Here is a 20122-nt window from a genome sequence, read left to right as displayed (position 1 = left end):
TTTTAGATTAATGTTGTTGTGCTAGAAGGAAGACTGGGAGAATGCTTAACTGGGAGGGAGGGACATTGTCATATACGAATGTCATCAACTAAAGGGATGGAAGGTCACTATAATGGGACAGCTGGGAGGAGGGAGTGGTATAATGTGGAACAATTACTGTGTGGGTGATAGAAGGCATTTATCCAAATAGCATCTCTCTGTGTGTAGATTATTAATTGTTCAAATTTAAAATTTAAAATATTTGCTTAAATGTTCCTCTAATGGAAGTACAATGTTTACTCACTGTTCAGTGAATTGGACTTGGTTCTCATGAACATAATACAGGGTGCAGCAGCATAACTTTCTTTTTTTAAATGCGTGCCATTCAGTCAGTTGAAGACGTAGAGGAGGGCTAGTGGTCTTGTTCCAGAGGCGGGAGTATAAAGTTCTGTCCTAACACAGTTCAGTTGCCCTCATGCATTGGAATAGTGAGGAGTGTGCTTTTGCCGTTGAGGCCTACTTTTCGAGCTGATTTGGAGTGGCTGGCCCGCTCTCCAGATTTGGCCCCTTGTGATTTTTTTCTATGGGGTTTTTTGAAATCCCGTGTTTATGTGAATCGTCCAAGGACCCTACAAGATTTGAAGACCAACAGCCAGGAAGAAATTGCTAACATAACGCCTGCTATGCTGGCAAGAGACATGACAAACGCCAGAAATCAGTTTACTCAGTGTATGGAGAATGGGAGACGTCACCTACCTAATTTGATCTTCAAAACTACGTAAAACAAAACTTTAGGTATGTGCCTACATTATAAAAAATTCTGATTCATACAATGGGTTTTATTAAGTTTTGAAAAAAGAAAGTTATGCTGCTGCACCCTGTGCAACCCTCTTAAAATGTAATTCATCCTGGTAGTGCATTAGATTTTTAACAACAACAACAACCTTTTATTTGTATACCACTCTTTCTCCCTGAGAGGGCTCAGGGCAGTTTCCAGCATAGGTAAAGCACTGCAATTACCAACACAAAAGCATACAAAATAACAATTATAAAACATAGACATTATACTATATAACAGTCGTACACATTTAAAATTAAAAGCCAGTTCTGTACTAATTTCCATCAGGCAAGTTCAATGGCCAGAACTCCAGAATGATCCTCAACCACTACGAGAGGGCTGGGTTAGCGAAGTAGGCTAAGGCCCAGGGAGTGGGTAAAGTGCAAGTATGGTCCTACCTGATGGTCAGGGTGGGACTTGGAGCTATTTATTTCCAAGGCCTGCTGCACAGCTATAAGAGAGCTGGCCCAACAGGGACACGTAGGTCCGGGGAAGTGGATAAAATGCAAAACAGGGCCCTAACTCATGGCCAGGGTAGTGCCTGGGACTATTCATTTCCAGGGCCTGCTGAATAGCTATAATAGGGCTGGACAGGGGCTAGTACAATTAGGTAACCAAGGGCAGGGGAAATGGGCAGAGTGCAGAGCGGGGACCTAACTAATGGCCAGGGTAGGGCCTGAGGCTAATAATTTCCAAAAGCCTGCTGGAACCACCAGGTTTTCAGGTCCTTGCTGAAGGGGACTAGTGACAGGGCTTGTCTTATCTCTAAAGAGACTCCTGTGTTTACATTCCACCCGTTTAAAACAAAAATACAAGAAACATAACACATGTGTTAAAAGAAGATGCAGGTAAATGGCTGCTTATTTTAATAAAAGGGATCTTGGATTTGCAACGTCTTTCAAAAGCAATAATAATTCTTTGACATTCATTATAGGTATACGTCAGCTCTGAGTTATAAAATGTCTCTGTGAAGATTATAGCTTTAAAAATATTTGAACTAGGATTCTGGGCAACGCCACACTCAGACTATGAAGTGGATCATTGAAAAATGAAACATCTGTTTTAACACTTTCTGGCACACTTCCTGGATCTGGAAAGGTATTTTATGATACATGAAACATGATGAGTTTAAATGTGAATTCCAAGCTACTTACAGAGTGTTTGGCAAACAGATAAAAATGCTTGAAATATCTGTTTGATTTAACTGGCTTCTCATTTCATTCTTTCTCTGAATCATAATTTGAGTACTTTGTTTTGAATTCTCTCCTTTACCTTCCGCATGCTTTTCACAAATCATTCTGAATTGCCCTCATTACTTACGGTTAATTTCAATCCAGAATACTAGGAGCAGACATAACAAGAGGATGAGGATTTATCTGGGAACACTAAGGTTATCAGAAGCACTCTGGAATTAAATGGGTGTAGATGATGGCTATGGGCTGGAGTCTCCCCCTGCAGATAGAGTGAGGCTGGAATTGCTTACCATTGCACACATTGTCCTAATTTCTTCCAATCCAGACTGCAACCCATGAATAGTGCTTTAAAAATGGAAATTCCATTTTTTAGGTTGTTCTTTATTTGTTCAGTCGTTTTCTACTCTTCCTGACCTCATGGACCAGCCCACGGCAAAACTCCCTATTGGCTGCCATCACCCCCAGCTCCTTCATGGTCAAGCTGGTCACTTCAAGGATACCATCTATCCACTTTGCCCATGGTCGGCCACTCTTTCTTTTTCCTTCTATTTTCCCCAGCATTATTGTCTTCTCTAAGCTTCCTTTATTCTCATTATTTGGCCAAAGTACTCCACCTTTGCCTCTGACATCCTTCCCTCCAGTGAGCAGTTGGGTATTATTTCCTGGAGTATGGACTGGTTTGATCTTCTTGCGGTCCAAGGCACTCTCTGAATTTTCCTCTGGCATCACAGTTCAAAAGTGTCCATCTTCTTTTGCTCAGCCTTCCTTATGGTCCAGCTTTCACATCCATTGGTTACTACAGGTTTTTAGGTAGCTGAGAGCATTTTGAATATGTGACCTGTCACTGGGTGGTGTTTTAGGGCATCACTTTGAACTGCTTTACTTCCTTATGGCCATAGTGACAGTCATTTACTTCCAGTGATACAAGCATTTATAGGCATTTTCCTTCTTTATTATAAATTACCATACTTGTAACTTTGCTTTGTTTTTCTGAAAACATTGGAACCAGAATACTGCAAACTGCCTGAGCTTATTTGTCAATGAGAAACAGTCCTCTCGCCTCACAGAATATTCAACCCATCTGTCCTTTCTTATTAATTGAAATTTTCAGAGGAGGTATCCGGAGGAGGGCAACTAAAAAGATCAAAGGTCTGGATACTATGCCATATGAGGAGCGGCTTAAAGAGATGAGTTTGTTTAGCCTGGAGAAGAGAAGGTTGAGAGGAGACATGACAGCTGTGTTTAAATATTTGAAAAAAAATGTCATAAGGAAGAGGGATCATGCCTTAAACTTAAGCTCAGGAAGAGGGATCCATGTTTGAATCTCTGAATCTAGTCCGTATCTGTGACTCGCTTGATGGCCAAATGTGATAAGTCACTAATTCTACAAATAAAAATTGATCTTTGACTAAGTTGCAGGTACATATCCATCTTTTTCTTTACTTGAGATCTGCTCTGTCTTTGTTTATAGAGAGTAATGGGAGTGACCAGCTTCTGCCTTGACTTAACCACACACAAAAAATCATTCAAAATATATTATTAAATAAGGTACCTCTATCTACGCTATTGGAATTTTTCGAAAGGGTGACATGAATGCCTCACAAAGACATGTCTAACAAAAACAAACACAACAAAACAAACGCTCAGTTTTAGAAAACTGTCATTAAGTAATGCCAATTGGTATACTTAACTTATGAGACTATTTCTTGACTAATGGGTAGTAAGCCAACCTGCATCTGCATGACACCAGACTATAAACAGGATTTTCCTACAATTTACAGCAACTTTCTACATTTATAGAACTTGCATTATAACAACTAGGATAGACCATTGTTTTCCTAACACAACATTTCCCATGAACTTGGGAGTTTTCTTTTTGGAGAAGCATTCAATAAGGCAAGCCTCAGAAGTGACGGCACCAGACACAGGTTTTTCATCTCAGTGAGAACTTAAGTCTGAACCAATGGGCAAACACATCCCGTACCCTTCTTTCTATGTTATATGAGCAGAGACTGTCTGCTTCCTCCATGAAATAGCTTTGTTACACATTTCCCAGGAAGACAATGCAGCCTCAGGAAGCAGAGTATACTACTCTTTCCCCTTGAACTTATGAAGACCTTTTGTTCATCTAACGGAAGGCAGATGTGCTTCCTTCGCTGATAAGGTGACAAAGCAGTCTGTCAGCTCCACAACAAAAGAAAGTTAGGTGGCAGCAGGCACACTCTAGTCCCATCTACACATACTATAAACTTCTGTATGATTTGGATTATAGGGGATGGTGGGCTCAAAAATGCACACCCCTAATGCACGGCGCAATGTGCGTCCACCTAGAAAACATGTGTCAGGAAAGTCAGGAAAGAGTCTGAAATTGGTGATAAAATTAGTGTATGGAAATTTGGACACTCATGTAAACAGTGCCACCTCTGGGAAATTTGGATAAAGGAACTAACTGTGGCGCTCTTGGGAAAATAAACGAACACCTTTCCCTTCCATCCCTGAGAAGAAATCACTTTGTTTTGTTTTGTTTTTGAGTTGGAAGATGAGCTAAGTTGCTGATTCTGATGGGCTGCTGCAGTTCAGTGCATTTCTCCAATGGGAAAAAGAATGTCATTCTGTCGGATCAATTCAGCGTGAATGGAGTTTTATGGGTGTTGCAGGAGCTGTTTCACAGTTCCTGGGGTGCATGTGGAAATCCCAATGGAGTGGAACTGGATTTCTTTAATCCACATTCTGATCCAGATTATGTGGCTGTGTAGAAGCTGCCTAAAATGCTGTTAGATCATCATGATGGTGGACATGGTCATGCATGCAATACCCTACATTCCAAGATCCTGCATGACACCCACTACCACTCTCCCTCTGCAATGTTGAATGTGTCCCTACATTTTGTGTAATTGTATTTTTATTATATTTCAACTTGTACACATGATACAAATATTAAATTGTTCTTTAATTTTATATTCACATTTATTACATAATGTTTATTATAGTACACTTGAGGACTACCGTGTCTTGTGTTTACTGTATTTTAATTTTTGTTCTGTGTAGTTTAACATATGTATTTCATAGAAATAGGTTTTATTATATGTATTTTACATAATATTTTATAATTATGTGTTTTAACTGTGTTGTGCCACATATTGAGCCTTGAGGAGAGGCTGGTAAGAAAATAATAATAATAATAATAATAATAATAATAATAATAATAATAATAATATCACCATCATCTGTTGTGTAATCCAACTCTATTCAGAAAGATTATATGCATAGGATATGAAGAGATATAATTTTATCTTTTCTATTGTTATAACTATATAAACCATTTATATTTTTGGCAATCCACTCCAATATTTTTGCAAGCTTAGTCATCACTGCAACTCGTTGTCAGCAAATGGTGAACATGAACATATGAACTATAACTTAATTTATGCAAACTATGGCTAAATTGATTTCAAGTAGAACCCACAGAACAGACCTCAAAACAAAGATAGAGATCCTTTGCTAATTTTCATGTTAAAGTGAGTCTTTCAGTGGCTGAAATAAAAGTTTCTGCTTGCTAAGAACTAGCAAGGTATGATTGGCATTGTCTTGATTGATCTATCCATGCTTAGAAGAGCCAACATCCAAATTGCTGGTAGCAAACAATGCACTGAATTTTGTTTCTAAGACCTACATGTAGAACAGTCTTGACAAGTCATTATTCCTTTGCCTAAGGATGGATGATGCCAGGCACTGAATGATAGGTTTCCTAGGAAAGAAAAAGGTCAGTAATATATCTAGGGCACTCAAAGAGTCGAGCCATCCATAAGAGAAGGGAGCCTGTTCTCATTATTACAATGCCACAGAAAATTCATAGGAAGGAAAAAAGAGAATGAAGGAAGTTTTCTGATGTCAAAATGGTATTGATTAACAGTGATATCTGAGAAGCCAAACAACAAAATGCAGCATTGCCTGTACTTGTCATCTTCTAAAAGAAATCTATTTTCATTGTAATAGAGCAAATAAGCCAAATGCAATGATTGAATGGAAAACAAAATACATTCAAACTGTTTCTATTCTAGATGAGCAGCATAAGACATGATAAAGACGTAAACTAGGATATCATTCTTTATTTGTTCAGCCTGTTTTGATTCAAATTGATATTTTTTTCTGTGTCAGAAGCGACTTGAGAAACTGCAAGTCACTTCTGGTGTGAGAGAATTGGCTGTCTGCAAGGATGTTGCTCAGGGAACACCTGGATGTTTGATCATCCTGTGGGACGCTTCCCTCATGTCTCCACATAGGAAGCTGGAGCTAACAGATGAGAGCTCACCCTGTTTTGCAGATTTGAACCGTCGACCTTTAGGTCAGCAGTTCAGTCGGCACAAGGGTTTAACCCAATGTGCCACCACAATGGGTATTAAAGTATTACTGTACTGTAATAGTGAACAAGAAAAAAATACAAAATTTAACACCAGCAATATTTACAGAATAAAAGCAATATTATTGCTAACAGTGCATAATATATGCAATTTTAATTATATCATAATGTATATTATATTTTTCCCAAAGAGCCTTACAAAAATGTGAAGGATAAAAATTGCTTTTCTAAAAGACAGTGTTTATTTCAATATGTAATATTCAAACGTGCAGGTTTGTCAAACACCTCAAGTTATAAATTTATGGACCAGGTACCTGGTTTGAAGTTAAACGTTGGTGCTGCTATCAAACCTTATATACATTTCTGTAAATACAGTCTTTTCTCTCCCCCCCCCTCAAGTAAACATTAAATGAAATACCCATTCAGAATCCAGTGAATCCAGATTGATATCTTAAATATGACACAAGAAAATCATAACTGTACTGCTAGCAACCTACTGGTATATGTGCAAGCTAACAATCTTCCTTATTTGTTGTATATCTTGGGAAAGAAATCAGTAATGAAGACACATACTCTTTCGGCAAACTTATTTGACATGACCCATTTCATGCTGATATGATCCATGACTCTCCCAGGAAACTTCAGGACTTGAGTGATCAAAGTTTTAAAGCAATACTAATACAGTAAACCACTCTATGAACTACATTGTAATAGGTTGTTGTAGGTTTTTTCAGGCTATATGGCCATGTTCTAGAGGCATTTTCTCCTGACGTTTTGCCTGCATCTATGGCAAGCATCCTCAGAGGCAGTGTGTAATATGTGAACAGTAGATGGTGCTGACACATCTCTGTTGATAATTAGGTGCCACTTGTAGAACAACAAACAGTAGACAGCTCAGAAGAAGCTGTTTTTCTCCTCATCACCTATGAAAGAAATCTGATCCCATCTGATCGTGGATACTAAGCAGAGTCTGCCCTAGTTAGTACTTGGATGGGAGGCAGTCAAGAAATACTAAATGCTGAATATTATATTTCAGAGTAAGGAACTATCAAAGCCACACCTGAGTGTTTCTTGTCTAAGAAAATCCTTGGGTTGCCATAAGGCAACAGGCAACCTGAAGGCACTCACACAGAGAGACACACAATAGGCAGATGGCAACACAAGGAAATTAGTTCTGTTCAGATTGTTGGCTTCTTTCCTATGTTCCTCCTTTCCATTTTAAAAATCTATCAGCTGGTATAGTCGGCAAAGAGCCCGAAAGGCACACCTGAGCCTTGAGGGGTGCCAGCTGCTGGGCATTGATCTTCCATGCCTTCATTGAGGAGCAGTAAGAAAGAGGCACCACAGCAACAAACAACCATTGCCACCACCAGCAGACATCACTCCTGCCTAGCTCCGCTCTATTAGTATCACTGCCACTGCCTTGCCCATGACTGCTCCTTCTTGAGCCCTGTGGGGTCTGAGGTGCTCTCCCTCTTTCTCCCTTTGGGTTTCGCCCTACCCCAAGAGGTGCAAGCTGTACTCTGGAAGGGAAGGGGAAGGAAAAGAGGATACATCTCTGCTCTTCTGACCTCTCTGTGTCTCCACACTTGACTTGGCTCAAGCAAGGGCCCAAAGGAATAGGTTAAACAAGGGAGAGGCTCACACACCCATTTATTTCCTCAAAAATAAATTTGCTAGCAAATGTAATGCACAGCAGCAAAAAGTTCATTCTTTGTAATTTGACCAAAAAGGTCTATGTTCCAGCTGCTCTGCACTTTAACTCCTTCTTTAAATACAAAAGTATTAGAACACCAAAGCTTCCAGTGATGGAAAGGAAAACCAGATAAATCGAGAGCCCTTCCCTCAAAGCACTTCTACCTCAGCTTCCTTGGGGTGCATCTACGCTGTATAAGAAATGTAGCTTGACACCACTTTAACTACTTGACTCAGTGATATGGAATCATGGGAGCTGTAGTTTCACAAGGCCTTGAGCCTTTTCTGCCAAGGAGTGCTGTGCCACTTCTGAATACTCCTAGCAGAGCCCAATGAACAACATAGGGTGCATCCACACTGTAGAATTAAAGCAGTTTGGCATCATGTTAACTGCTATGGCTCAATGCTATGGAGTCATAGGAATATTCATTCTGGACTTTAACTCTCTGTGCCAAAAAATGTTGGTGCCTCACCAAACTACAAATACCTGGACTCAATATAATTGAGCTATGATGGTTGAAGTGGCTTCTCAACAGCATGGCAGTCTCGCTTGCTGGGAACTCCAAAGAGACACAAAGGAGCTCCAGCCTTTCCGCAAGTATAAAAGGAGATAAAAGAGGGGAGTCAAGTTATTTAACAATGGAATATGTTACCTTGGGCATGGTAGAGTCTCCTTCCTTCTCTGGATGTTTTTAAGCAGAGGTTCAACAGCCATCTGTTGGTGATACTTTGATTGGGTGTTTCTGAATGGCAGGAGGTTGGACTGGATGGCCCTTGGGGTCTCTTCCTACTCTAGGATTCAAGCGAGAGCTGTCCTTTTGGAATTGTTTATTCTTACTGAACAGAATATCCCAGCCCCTCTTCCCCGGTTTTCTCACTCCCCCCCCCCCCCCCCCCAAATGCACTTATAATTTCTGATATGGCTTTTGAGTAGGATAGTCTGAAATCATGTTCTGGGCACAGCAAGGAATTATTATTGTTGCTGCTGATATTCAAAAATAGTATTAGAAATGAACAAAATATATCAATTCTTGAAAATAACCACCAGAAAAATGTTAGATATCCTTTATTTCAGACTCCATAGATCGGTATCCAGTGCAAAGCATAATATCTAGGAAATTATGGCAGTTTACCAGAAGACTTTGATTGTGATCTTCAGACCGGCTCTTTAACCCAAGAGGAGCAATGGGTAAATGTTCATTCAAAAGTGCAAATAGTACAATAGTACAAAGTACATTACAATATTTACTCCAATATAAAGCAGAAATTATTAGTGATGCAGCTCTAAGGTTTAACTCATCTTCCTGATTACTTTGAGCTGTTTCCCATATTCTTCAACCATTCAGTTACTCATGAAAAGCAGGCACTTCCTAGGCACTGGACAGCATGGTGGAGGTAAAGATCTGCTGCAAAATCTGTGGAATTTCCTTGGTATCCAAAGCAATAAAAGAGCGGCCTGCTGGCAGGGTCCTTTGCAACCTAGACATTAAGAAAAAGAAAATTACCATTACAAATCCCACTCTCTTTTAAGTAAATCAAAAACATTTAAATGAACCTTCTTAAGAAAAGAGTTTTAAATCCATGTGTTATGACTGTAAATGGAAAGGCTTCAGTGGCATTGAGTAGAGTTTGACAGGTTCAGTTCGAAAAACCTAAAAGTCATAAAAACCTACGGAATTTGGGCGTCCGAAGCAGTTTTGAACCATGCAGGAAAAGTGGGAGGGGCAAATCTAACTTTGAACCACTTACCTTTTTTTGGAAATATTCCATAACGTTCAGATTTCTCCCAAGGTTATTTTATTCTTTCCTTCTCCGGTTTTGCCCTTCTTCTTGTCCCTCTCGCTTGGCTTGAGCCTTGCGAGGGAGAAGAAGAGGGGGGAAACTGGAGAAGGAAGGAATTAATTCCTCTGATTTTGTCCTTCTTCTATACTATACTATGCACTGTACTATGATTTCTTTTCTCTACCAATTTAACACAGTTTGTGCCACACAAAGTTTCTGGAGTGTAACAACTACTTTCAAAGTAAAGACTATCCAATGAAGCAGGAAATAACATTTTCAAACCATTAACGAAACGATTCGGAAGTCTTGGAAGTTTCAAAAAGTTTTGAATTTTTTTCTGTAAAGATCGGAATTGACTTTAGAATCGAACCACCAGCGCCCCCTACATCCGAAATGAATTTTGAGCCATTTTTTAATCAAACAAGCCTAGCACAGAGCAATGGGGAAACCTTGCACTCAGGCATTTCTCTTAGCAATTTTGCTATGCCTAGAGTGGGCCTACCTCTCTCGGGATAAACAGGAGGGCTGCCAGTCAAGGACACTTAAAGCTATTTGATGTGGCAAGGTTTTCCTCCCAATGTGCTCAATATTTGTGTCCACCAACTACAGCTGCTTCTGCTCAGGGACAGACCTTTGACCAAGGACCACTCCAAGCAACAACTCTCTAGCTACTGTGATGCTTATTCCTTCAGAATGCAATGGGATGTCTGCTTAAAATAAACATTTTTTTTCAAGGAATGAGACCCCGAGCAATTCCTTGATCAAACTTTTACAGGCTTCTCAGCTCTGGGTGATGGGAACAAAGTAGAAGCACAATGACTGACGCATAACGTATGTGGTAAGCTGGGTTGCTGTGAGTTTTCTGGGCTGTATGGCCACGTTCCGGCAGCGTTCTTTCCTGACCTTTTGCCCACATCTATGGCAGGCATCCTCAGAGATTGTGAAGTCTGTTGGAAACTAGGCAAGTGAGGTTTATATATCTGTGGAATAATGTCCAGGGTGGGAGAAAGAACTCTTGTCTGTTGGAGGCAAGTGTTGCAATTGGCCACCTTGATTAGCACCGAATGACTTGCAGCTTCGAAGCCTGACTGCTTCCTGCCTTGGGGAGGGGGATCCTTTCTTGGGAGGTGTAAACTGACCCTGATTGTCTCCTATCTGGAATTCCCTTGTTTTGTGAGTATTGTTCTTTATTTGCTGTCCCGATTTTTGAGGGTTTTTTAAAAATACTGGTAGCAAAATTGTGTTCATTTTCATGGTTTCTTTCTGGTGAAGTTGCCCACATGCTTGTGGATTTCAATGGCTTCTCTAGATTTATTTATTTATTATTTCAAATATTTGTACCCCGCCCTTCTCAAACCCCAAAGGGGGACTTAGGGCGGCTTACAGCTGGCAACAATTTGATGCCTCCCATATACACACAGATAAAACAGCAATTACAAAATATATAAAACATTAATATAAATTAAAACCATTTAAAATAGTCCAAATTCAATTAGTCTGACATGGTGGTTGTTAGAGCGGTCCAGCATTTCTGTATTCTCAAATAATGTGTGTTCGCGTTGGTTCATCAAGTGTTTTGCTATGGCAGACTTCTCTGGTTGAATTAATCTGCAGTGCTTCTCATGTTCCTTTATTTGTGTTTGGGTGCTGCATTTGGTGGGATCATTGAAATCCACAAGCATGTGTACAATTTCAACAGAAAGGAGGAAACCAGCTGCCAGACTATTTCTCCCATCCTGGACATTCCACAAATATATAAACCTCACTTACCTAGTTTCCAACAGACTTCACAACCTCTGAGGATGCCTGCCATAGATGTGGGTGAAACATCAGGAGAGAATGCTTCTGGAAAATGGCCATATAGCCCAGAAAACTCACCCAGTGATTCCAGCCATGAAAGGCTTCGACAACACAATGTGGTAAATGCTGCATCTGCATAACGTAGCTGCAAGAGTACATTTTTGAGGTGCAAAAACTTTAGCAGCCTCCAACAGCACAGCTTAAGATCATCATAAACTATTTGTGTCTTCTTCCACAATCTCTATTATTCTTTTACAGATCACAAAACAAGGGAGAGCATCTCATTCTATACGTGATTTTAGAACAGAAGTTTTCTTGTTGTCACAGCCTCAATCTCCTCTTGAATCATGAATTCACTCACATACCTGTCTGCCTGGTTCCCCAAAGATCCTATAAATATGGCAAAAGCATTCACTTTGGGGTTGATGGTCAAGGTTTGGGCAAACCTTGCTGCAGGGATCCCATACCGCTCCAGATTGGCATCACTTAAGACAATAACAAAGTACTCGTCGGCCTCTTCTTTTACAATCTCCCGAATGGCATGCTCTGTGCCCTCCAGGGTGTGGTCGCCACTCATACAGAACTGAGCGTGGGCATGCATTGTCTGTGGAGTAGAAGGAAGCCCACAAATGAAAGGAAGAGTCATTTGCAAGGAAGCTAATAGTATCCAGTACCATATTTGAACTGAAAAACCTCCATTAACAAACGAATATATGTCTTAATTCTAGTAAGGAAAATACATCACATTTTTGTGTTGTCATTAAAAACAAGCTGTTTATTCAATCAGTTGGAGAGAAGTCCTAGCTTCCTTGGGTACATCGATCTTGTGTGATCCGATAGTAACATGTGAATATTGGGCGAAAATGTGCATTCAAAAGCTATACACACCTTGGATTTCATAGAATCATAGAATCAGAGTTGGAAGAGACCTCATGGGCCATCCAGTCCAACCCCCTGCCAAGAAGCAGGAATATTGCATTCAAATCACCCCTGACAGATGGCCATCCAGCCTCTGTTTAAAAGCTTCCAAAGAAGGAGCCTCCACCACACTCCGGGGCAGAGAGTTCCACTGCTGAACGGCTCTCACAGTCAGGAAGTTCTTCCTCATGTTCAAATGGAATCTCCTCTCTTGTAGCTTGAAGCCATTGTTCCGCGTCCTGGTCTCCAGGGAAGCAGAAAACAAGCTTGCTCCCTCCTCCCTGTGGCTTCCTCACACATATTTATACATGGCTATCATATCTCCTCTCAGCCTTCTCTTCTTCAGGCTAAACATGCCCAGCTCCTTAAGCCGCTCCTCATAGGGCTTGTTCTCCAGACACTTGATCATTTTAGTCGCCCTTTATCTCAGTCTTTTCGTATATATAGTGACACATTTAGTATACATAGTAAGAGAATTATATATATACTAGCTGTGCCCTGCCACGCGTTGCTGTGGCCTATAGTAAAACTTATCAAAGTTGAGGTAGATATCTGGACTATTATGAAAGAGAGGTCCCTACCTATTCCTTCCCCCTTTTCCTCCCCCTTTCTCTCCTTTCTTCCTTCTCTACCTCTTTCTTTCTTTCTTTCACTACTTGGTTTCATCCTTCTCTCTTTCCTTCATTCCCTCCCCCTTTCTTCCTTTGCCTTTCTTCCCTCCCTGTTTGCTTCCTTCTTTCACTTTTTATTTCCTTTTATTTTACCACCATCATAACAATAACAATAATGCAATACATTGCCTCTGGGACCTGACACCTCTCCCATTCCCCCTAAAAGGGTCTCAGAGGAACAATAGCATAATAATAATAATAATAGAAATAACAACCTTTACCCGCCACGTGTTGCTGTGGCCAATCTTCCCTCTTTCTCTCCTTCTTTCCCTCCTTCCTTTCTTCCTTCCCTCCCATCTTTCCTTCTCCTCTTCTTTCTCTATCTCTTTCCTTCCTTCCCCCTTTTTCTTTCTTTTCTGCTGTCTCTCTTTTATTTCCTTCCATCTTTCCTTTTCTTTCCTTTTCTTCTTCCTTCTTTCTCTAACTTTCCTTCCTTCCCCCTTTTTCTTTACCTCCCTTTCTCTTTCTTCCTTCTTTCCTTCCTTCCTGTCTTTCCTAGATTTTGACAGGGCGGGAAGGGGCGGGGTGGGGTTTGGAGGTGGCGTGAAGTAAAAGGAGGTAAGATTGGGGTGGGGGAGTGATGGAGCATGGAGTTGCGTGTGTGTGTGCAGCGGCGGGGGGAGTGATGGAGCGTGGGGTTGCGTGTGTGTGTGCGGCGGCGGGGGGAGTGATGGAGCGTGGGGTTTCGTGTGTGTGTGCGGCGGCGGGGGAGTGGGGTTGCGTGTGTGCGTGCGGCGGCGGGGGGAGTGATGGAGCGTGGGGTTGCGTGTGTGCGTGCGGCAGCGGGGGGAGTGATGGAGTGTGGGGTTGTGTGTGTGTGTGCGGCAGGGGGTGTGTGTGTGTGCGGGAAGCAGCGCGACGGGGCTTGGAGTGAGTTGTTTTTCATTTTGAGTAGATATGTTTGTACCTTGTGGGTTGTGTTATGGGCATGGGAATTTTGGTTAAGTTTCGTTGGGGGATTTTTGAGTTTTGTTGTTTTGCCGTATTGTGAGTGTGTTGTTGTGTTGTTTTTCATTTTGAGTAGATATGTTTGTACCTTGTGGGTTGTGTTATGCGCATGGGAATTTTGGTTAAGTTTCGTTGGGGGATTTTTGAGTTTTGTTGTTTTGCCGTTTTGTGAGTGTGTTGTTGTGTTGTTTTTCATTTTGAGTAGATATGTTTGTACCTTGTGGGTTGTGTTATGGGCATGGGAATTTTGGTTAAGTTTCATTGGGGGGTTTTTGAGTTTTGTTTCCTCGTTGGATGCCCCTAACAAATTTATATATATAGATTTATGCCTAAATGCCCCAAGGCACTAAATCTTTCTGATAGGCTGGAAGGAACTGGCAAAACCACCTTTGAATATTCCTCGCCTAAGGAAAGTGCATAGAAGGACAGAATAATCATACTCACATTAGGAATCAGTGGTAAGACAATTTGCCAAATTTGCTATAAGGTAAAGGTAACAGTTTCCCCTTGACATTAAGTCTAGTTGAGTCCAACTCTGAGGGTTGGTGCTCATCTCCATTTCTAAACTGAAGAGCCAGCATTGTCCGTAGACACCTCCAAAGTCATGCAGCCAGCATGACTGCATGGAGCACTGTTACTTTCCTGCCAAGGTAGTACCTATTGATGTACTCACATGTGTATGTTTTCAAACTGCTAGATTAGCAGATACTGGGGCTAACAGCAGGAGCTCATCCCATTCCCTTGATTCGAACCACCAACTTTTTGGCCAGCAAATTCAGCAGCTCAGCGATTTAACCTGCTGTGCCACCAGGGGGCCAAAATCTGCTATACTAATTGAATATCTGCACAGAGTAAAATCCATACATTAAAAGAGACTAATACAAGAAGACATTCAATGGAAACAAATATAGGACTAAAGTTCTCAGTTCCAAAAGGCCTGAATTTCTGCTTTGTGACAATTCTATCCTTCCTCTTTTTGTTTGCTTCTCAATCTATCAAACAAGGCAGCACAACTGTAGTGCTGGATTGAAACATTTGTCAAACAATAAGGTTTACCTTCAGAAGGTCTAGCCTTTGCTTATTGTTTTTCGGAACTTTGTCGCTTTGGACCAAGGAGATGTTGAAGCCATCACCCGAATGTCCAATGATGTCATACTGCATGGCAAGCATTTGAACAAAACAGAAATATCATCATTCGTAAGTGTAATTACACAAAAGTACTCATCATTCCTGTCACTGAAGGAGCAAAGATCACAGGTAATCGTTTTGTTTCCCAACCCAACAATTTCTGTCCCTACACTCCTGGGTCTTAGGATATCACTACTACTACTAATATTAATGATGATGATGATGCCAGCATGGTGATCTTGTTTGCTGTGTACAAATCTTGTTGCGTATCTAATAATAATAATAATAATAATAATAATAATAATAATAATAATTATAATTATAATTATAATTATTATTATTTTAAAGTATTTTTACAAAAGGAGAGTTGACATATAATTTAGGTTACAAAAATTAGATTTCATCTTTAACCCTATAGATAACAGTTTTCTTGCTATCAGTGTATAGTGCGAGTAGGATGAACTTCATAGGACTTCATAGGAGAAAGGATCAGTTCAGGCTGCAGGTGTGTCCTGATAAGACAGCATTATGCTTTCTCTAACATTTCAAAGTTTTCACACCTCCCAAATATAGCATAAACACTTTAAAGGCAAAATAATCTTTAAAGGCAAAATAAAGAACTGATTTATTTTTTTGCAATGATCTGCAGTACTTCTTATCGCTCTGACTAAGGAATGTTTTGGTTATATGAAGAGAAAGATTTCAATAGATGTTTTGTCTTGAAGTACGATACTACGTATCATCTATGCACAAAAATATATTGATAATCATTACACTCTGAGTCCATTTATTAATTACCTTAAATTTCTGCTCATAATTTTCGAAGGCCTCCATAACCATGCAAACAGCTTCCATGGAACGCTCCAGCCTCCCATCCACCCCATTGAAGCGGTACATGCTGCCAGAAACATCCACTACCAGGCGGAGACGTTTGGGCTTCTGCTGAGGGCTCCCAAGCTTAAAGGAAACAAATATCCAGAAATCATAGTCATAATAATAATAATAATAATAATAATAATAATAATAATAATACACTTTATTTTATATTCCAGCCTTCTCCCTGGAGGGTCTCAGAGTACAGTATCATAGAGCAGACAAAGGAAAACATTCAATGTCTTATTTGCAGACATACAATAAGACATACAACACAGACAAAGGTGAAAACTTCACCTTTGATTTCCAGCTTTGGGGGCGGTGCTCATTTCTGGCTCTAGGAGGTGCTCTTTCTCCGTTTTCCTAGCTGGGAGCCTGCAATGTTACCTCCTGATCATGTGGCCAGCAAGATTGCTTGGAGCATCTCTTTGCTTTTCCCCCAGCTGAAGCAGTACCCATTTATTGACTCACATTTGCATGTTTTCAAAATGCTAGGTTGGAAGGGAAGATACGGCTGACAGACAAGAGCTCAACCTTTCTCGCAGATTTGAACTGCTGATCTTTATGTCAACAGATTCAGCAGCGCAATGGTTTAAACCAGTCTTTCTCAACCTTCCTAATGCTGTGATCCCTTAATACAGTTCCTCTAGTTGTGGTGACCCCCAACCATAAAATTATTTTCATCGCTACTTCATAACTGTAATTTTGCTACTGTTATGAATTGTAATGTAAATATCTGATATACAAGATGTATTTTCATTCACTGGACCAAATTTGGCACAAATACCCGATGCACCCAAATTTTAATACCGGTGGGGTTGGGGGGGATTGATTTTGTCATTTGGGAGTTGTAGTTGCTGGGATTTATAGTTAACCTACAATCAAGGAGCACTCTGAACTCTGCCAATGATAGAATTGAACCAAACTTGGCACACAGAACTCCCATGACTAACAGAAAATACTGGAAGAGTTTGGTGGGCATTGACCTTGAGTTTTGAAGTTGTTTTTCACCTACATCCAGAGAGCACTGTGGACTCAGACAATGATGGATCTGGACCAAACTTAGAACAAATACTCAATATGCCCAAATGTGAGCACTGATGGAGTTTGGGGGAAATAGACCTTGACATTTGGGAGTTGTAGTTACTGGGATTTATAGTTTACCTACAATCAAAGAGAATTCTGAACCCCACCAATGATAGAATTGGGCCAATTTTCCCACACAGAACCCCCATGCCTTGAAGGCACTTGCTGGCATGTGCCTCCCTCCAGCCTCAATGACTTTCCCTCGACCGCACATGCATAACATGCTGCCATGTGCTGAGTACGCTTGCTCTCCCTCCCTACTTGGAGTCTCAGAAACAGCCCTCCCCTTGGCTGAGGAGCTGCCTGAGAGGCTGGCCAATCTCAGTGGAGGAGGGCTTTTGGTGGGAGGATTCGCCGTTTGTTTCCAAAAAGAGAAGGACAGGGTGGAGCGATCTTCAGCCTTCTCTGCCAAATATATGTTTTCTGATGGTTTTGGGCAACCCCTCTATAACCCCCTCATGACCCCCCCCCAGGGTTTCTGACCCCCCAGGTTGAGATACACTGGTTTAACCCATTGCATCACTGCGGTCATGAAAGTGAACACTTAATTCCAAAGAGGATTCACAGGTACTGCAAAAAAGTTTTACTGCAAAGAACTCAAGCATAAATCAGAGTTGGGAGGAAGGTGTTGCACTGACTGTCCCTCAAAACCACTGTAGATATACCCACAACAGAGAACCCGCCAAAGCCCCAAATTTGCAACAATGTTGTAGCTGTGAAACTACAACATAAAAAGTCAACTTTTCTTCAAGAACAAGAGGTTACAAGATTTTAACGCAAGGGATGAAACCACATATTTCCCAAAAGCATAATCCACAGCTGGCATGGATAAATGAGTAGACTGATCAGAAATTAGTTACGCTGCAAAAGTGTTCCCCAAACAACATTTTAAAATTGTAGCAAACTGCCAACAAGGGGATCCTATCCGATCCTTTGTTTTAACATTGCTCTGTGGAAGCCCAGCATTAGCTCACTGTTTTGTGGATTGGACTTGGTTCTCATAAAAGTAATATCCTCTTCAAATGTTATTGATCCTAGTAGTGCAATAGATTTCTCTAAAGAGACTCCTGTGTTTACATTCCACGTGTTTGAAACAAAATCCAAGAAACTTACCACATGTGGTAAAAGGAGATACAGGTAGATGGCTGCTGATTTTAATAAAAGGGATCTTGGATTGGCAACTTATTCCAAAAGCAATAAGGAGTATTCTTTGACGTTCATTAGAAGCATACGTCAGCTCTGAGTTATAAAGTTTCCCCGTGAAGATTATGGCTGTTAAAATGTTTGAACTGGGATTCTGGGCAAAGCCACACTCAGACTATAAAGTGGGTCATTTAAAAAGGAAACATCTGTTTTAACACTTTCTGGCACGCTTCCTGGATCTGGAAAGGTGTTTTATGATACATAAAACATGATGAGTTTGAATGTGAATTCCAAGCTACTTATAGGGTGTTTGACAAACAGATAAAAATACTTGAAACGCCTATATTATTGAACTGGCTTCTCATTTTAATCTTTCATTCAATCAAAACTTGAGTGTTTTGTTTTGAATTCTCTCCTCTTCCCTGTGCAGGAGACGGCATTTTCACAATTCAGTGTGAATTACCTCCATTGTTTCAGATTTTTTTTCAACCCAGAGGACTGGGAACAGACACAGCAAGAGGGTGGGAGTTTATCTGGGAATGCTAAGCTTATAAGAAGCACTCTGGGGTTAAATGGATTGTAGATAATGGTAATAGGATGACAAAGAACTGGAGTCTCTCTGCACATACAGAAAGGACTGAACTTGTCACACACAGGTTTTCATTTAAACTCTTGCCAAAGAGTGAGGACAAAATTCAAGGTGATAGTTGCAGTGGTTCTCAACCTGGGGTCCCTAGATGTTTTTGGCCTTCAACTCCCAGAAATCCTAACAGCTTGCAAACTGGCTGGGATTTCTGGGAGTTGTAGGCCAGAAACATCTGGGGACCCCAGGTTGAGAACCACTGTGATAGTGGAATATCTGGCACATATTAGCAATGGTGCTATCTATCATACAACTATATTGATGAAGGCTTTCATGGCTGGAATCACTGGGTTGTTGTAGGTTTTTCGGGCTATATGGCCATGTTCTAGGAGCATTCTTTCCTGACGTTTCACCTGCATCTATGGCAAGCATCCTCAGAGGACCTCACAAACTCTGAGGATGCCTACCATAGATGCAGGCGAAATGTCAAGAGAGAATGCCTCTAGAACATGTAGCTCAAAAAACCTACAACTACCCTATCATACAACTGCAACACAGAAAAGAGTGAACATATGGGGACAATGAAAATAAAGTCAGAATGATAATGTACAGGCATCAAGGCCATAACAAACAATGGGAGCCTTACATCACCCTAGATCTTCTCATGGTGAGTCTCCAGATCAAACCACCACGGTTTCACTGATAGAAGCTCCATGTGACCTGACTCAGATAGATGTGTTGGCTGGGACTTGTGTTTTCAGCACAGAAGCCAGGAAGTCATAGACGTATACAGTTGCTATGAACTTTGTTTAGATCCTATTGTCTCCCTCAGCTTTTCCTATAGAGTACACATCCTTGACTTTGGGCTGATGATTGAGCTTTTATCTCCAACCATATTTAGTTTAAAACCTTCATGATCAGACTTGCCATGATATTACCAAAGACATTCTCTCTCATCTTTGTGAGATGCAGCTCGTCTGTAGTCAGTAGTCCTCTGTCTAAGAAGTAAAGACTATAGTCCCAGAAGTTCTTCTATCTATGCCATTTACAAAGCCAGTTATTCACTTTTAGCATCTTCCTGAGATATTAAAGACATTGAGATGAGAAACTTGTTTGCGGGACAAC

General features: G+C 40.7%; 1 protein-coding gene across 1 annotated transcript in view; it reads right to left on the bottom strand.

The window, feature by feature from the left end:
- Positions 1–9118: 9118 nt before the first annotated feature.
- Positions 9119–20122, bottom strand: part of VWA8 (von Willebrand factor A domain containing 8) — a 138565-nt gene continuing 127561 nt past the window's right edge. Inside the window, exons 42-45 of the mRNA XM_060769237.2 lie at positions 16111–16269; positions 15241–15339; positions 12013–12251; positions 9119–9544 (exon numbers count right to left, since the gene is read on the bottom strand). Of these exons, the coding sequence (XP_060625220.2) occupies positions 9436–9544; positions 12013–12251; positions 15241–15339; positions 16111–16269 (606 nt within the window). The 3' untranslated portion in view covers positions 9119–9435. The remainder of the gene's footprint in view (positions 9545–12012; positions 12252–15240; positions 15340–16110; positions 16270–20122) is intronic.

The sequence above is a fragment of the Anolis sagrei genome, chromosome 3 (genome assembly GCF_037176765.1).
Source record: "Anolis sagrei isolate rAnoSag1 chromosome 3, rAnoSag1.mat, whole genome shotgun sequence".
NCBI classification, from domain to species: Eukaryota; Metazoa; Chordata; class Lepidosauria; order Squamata; family Dactyloidae; genus Anolis; species Anolis sagrei.
This window is presented reverse-complemented; position numbering and strand designations above follow the sequence as displayed.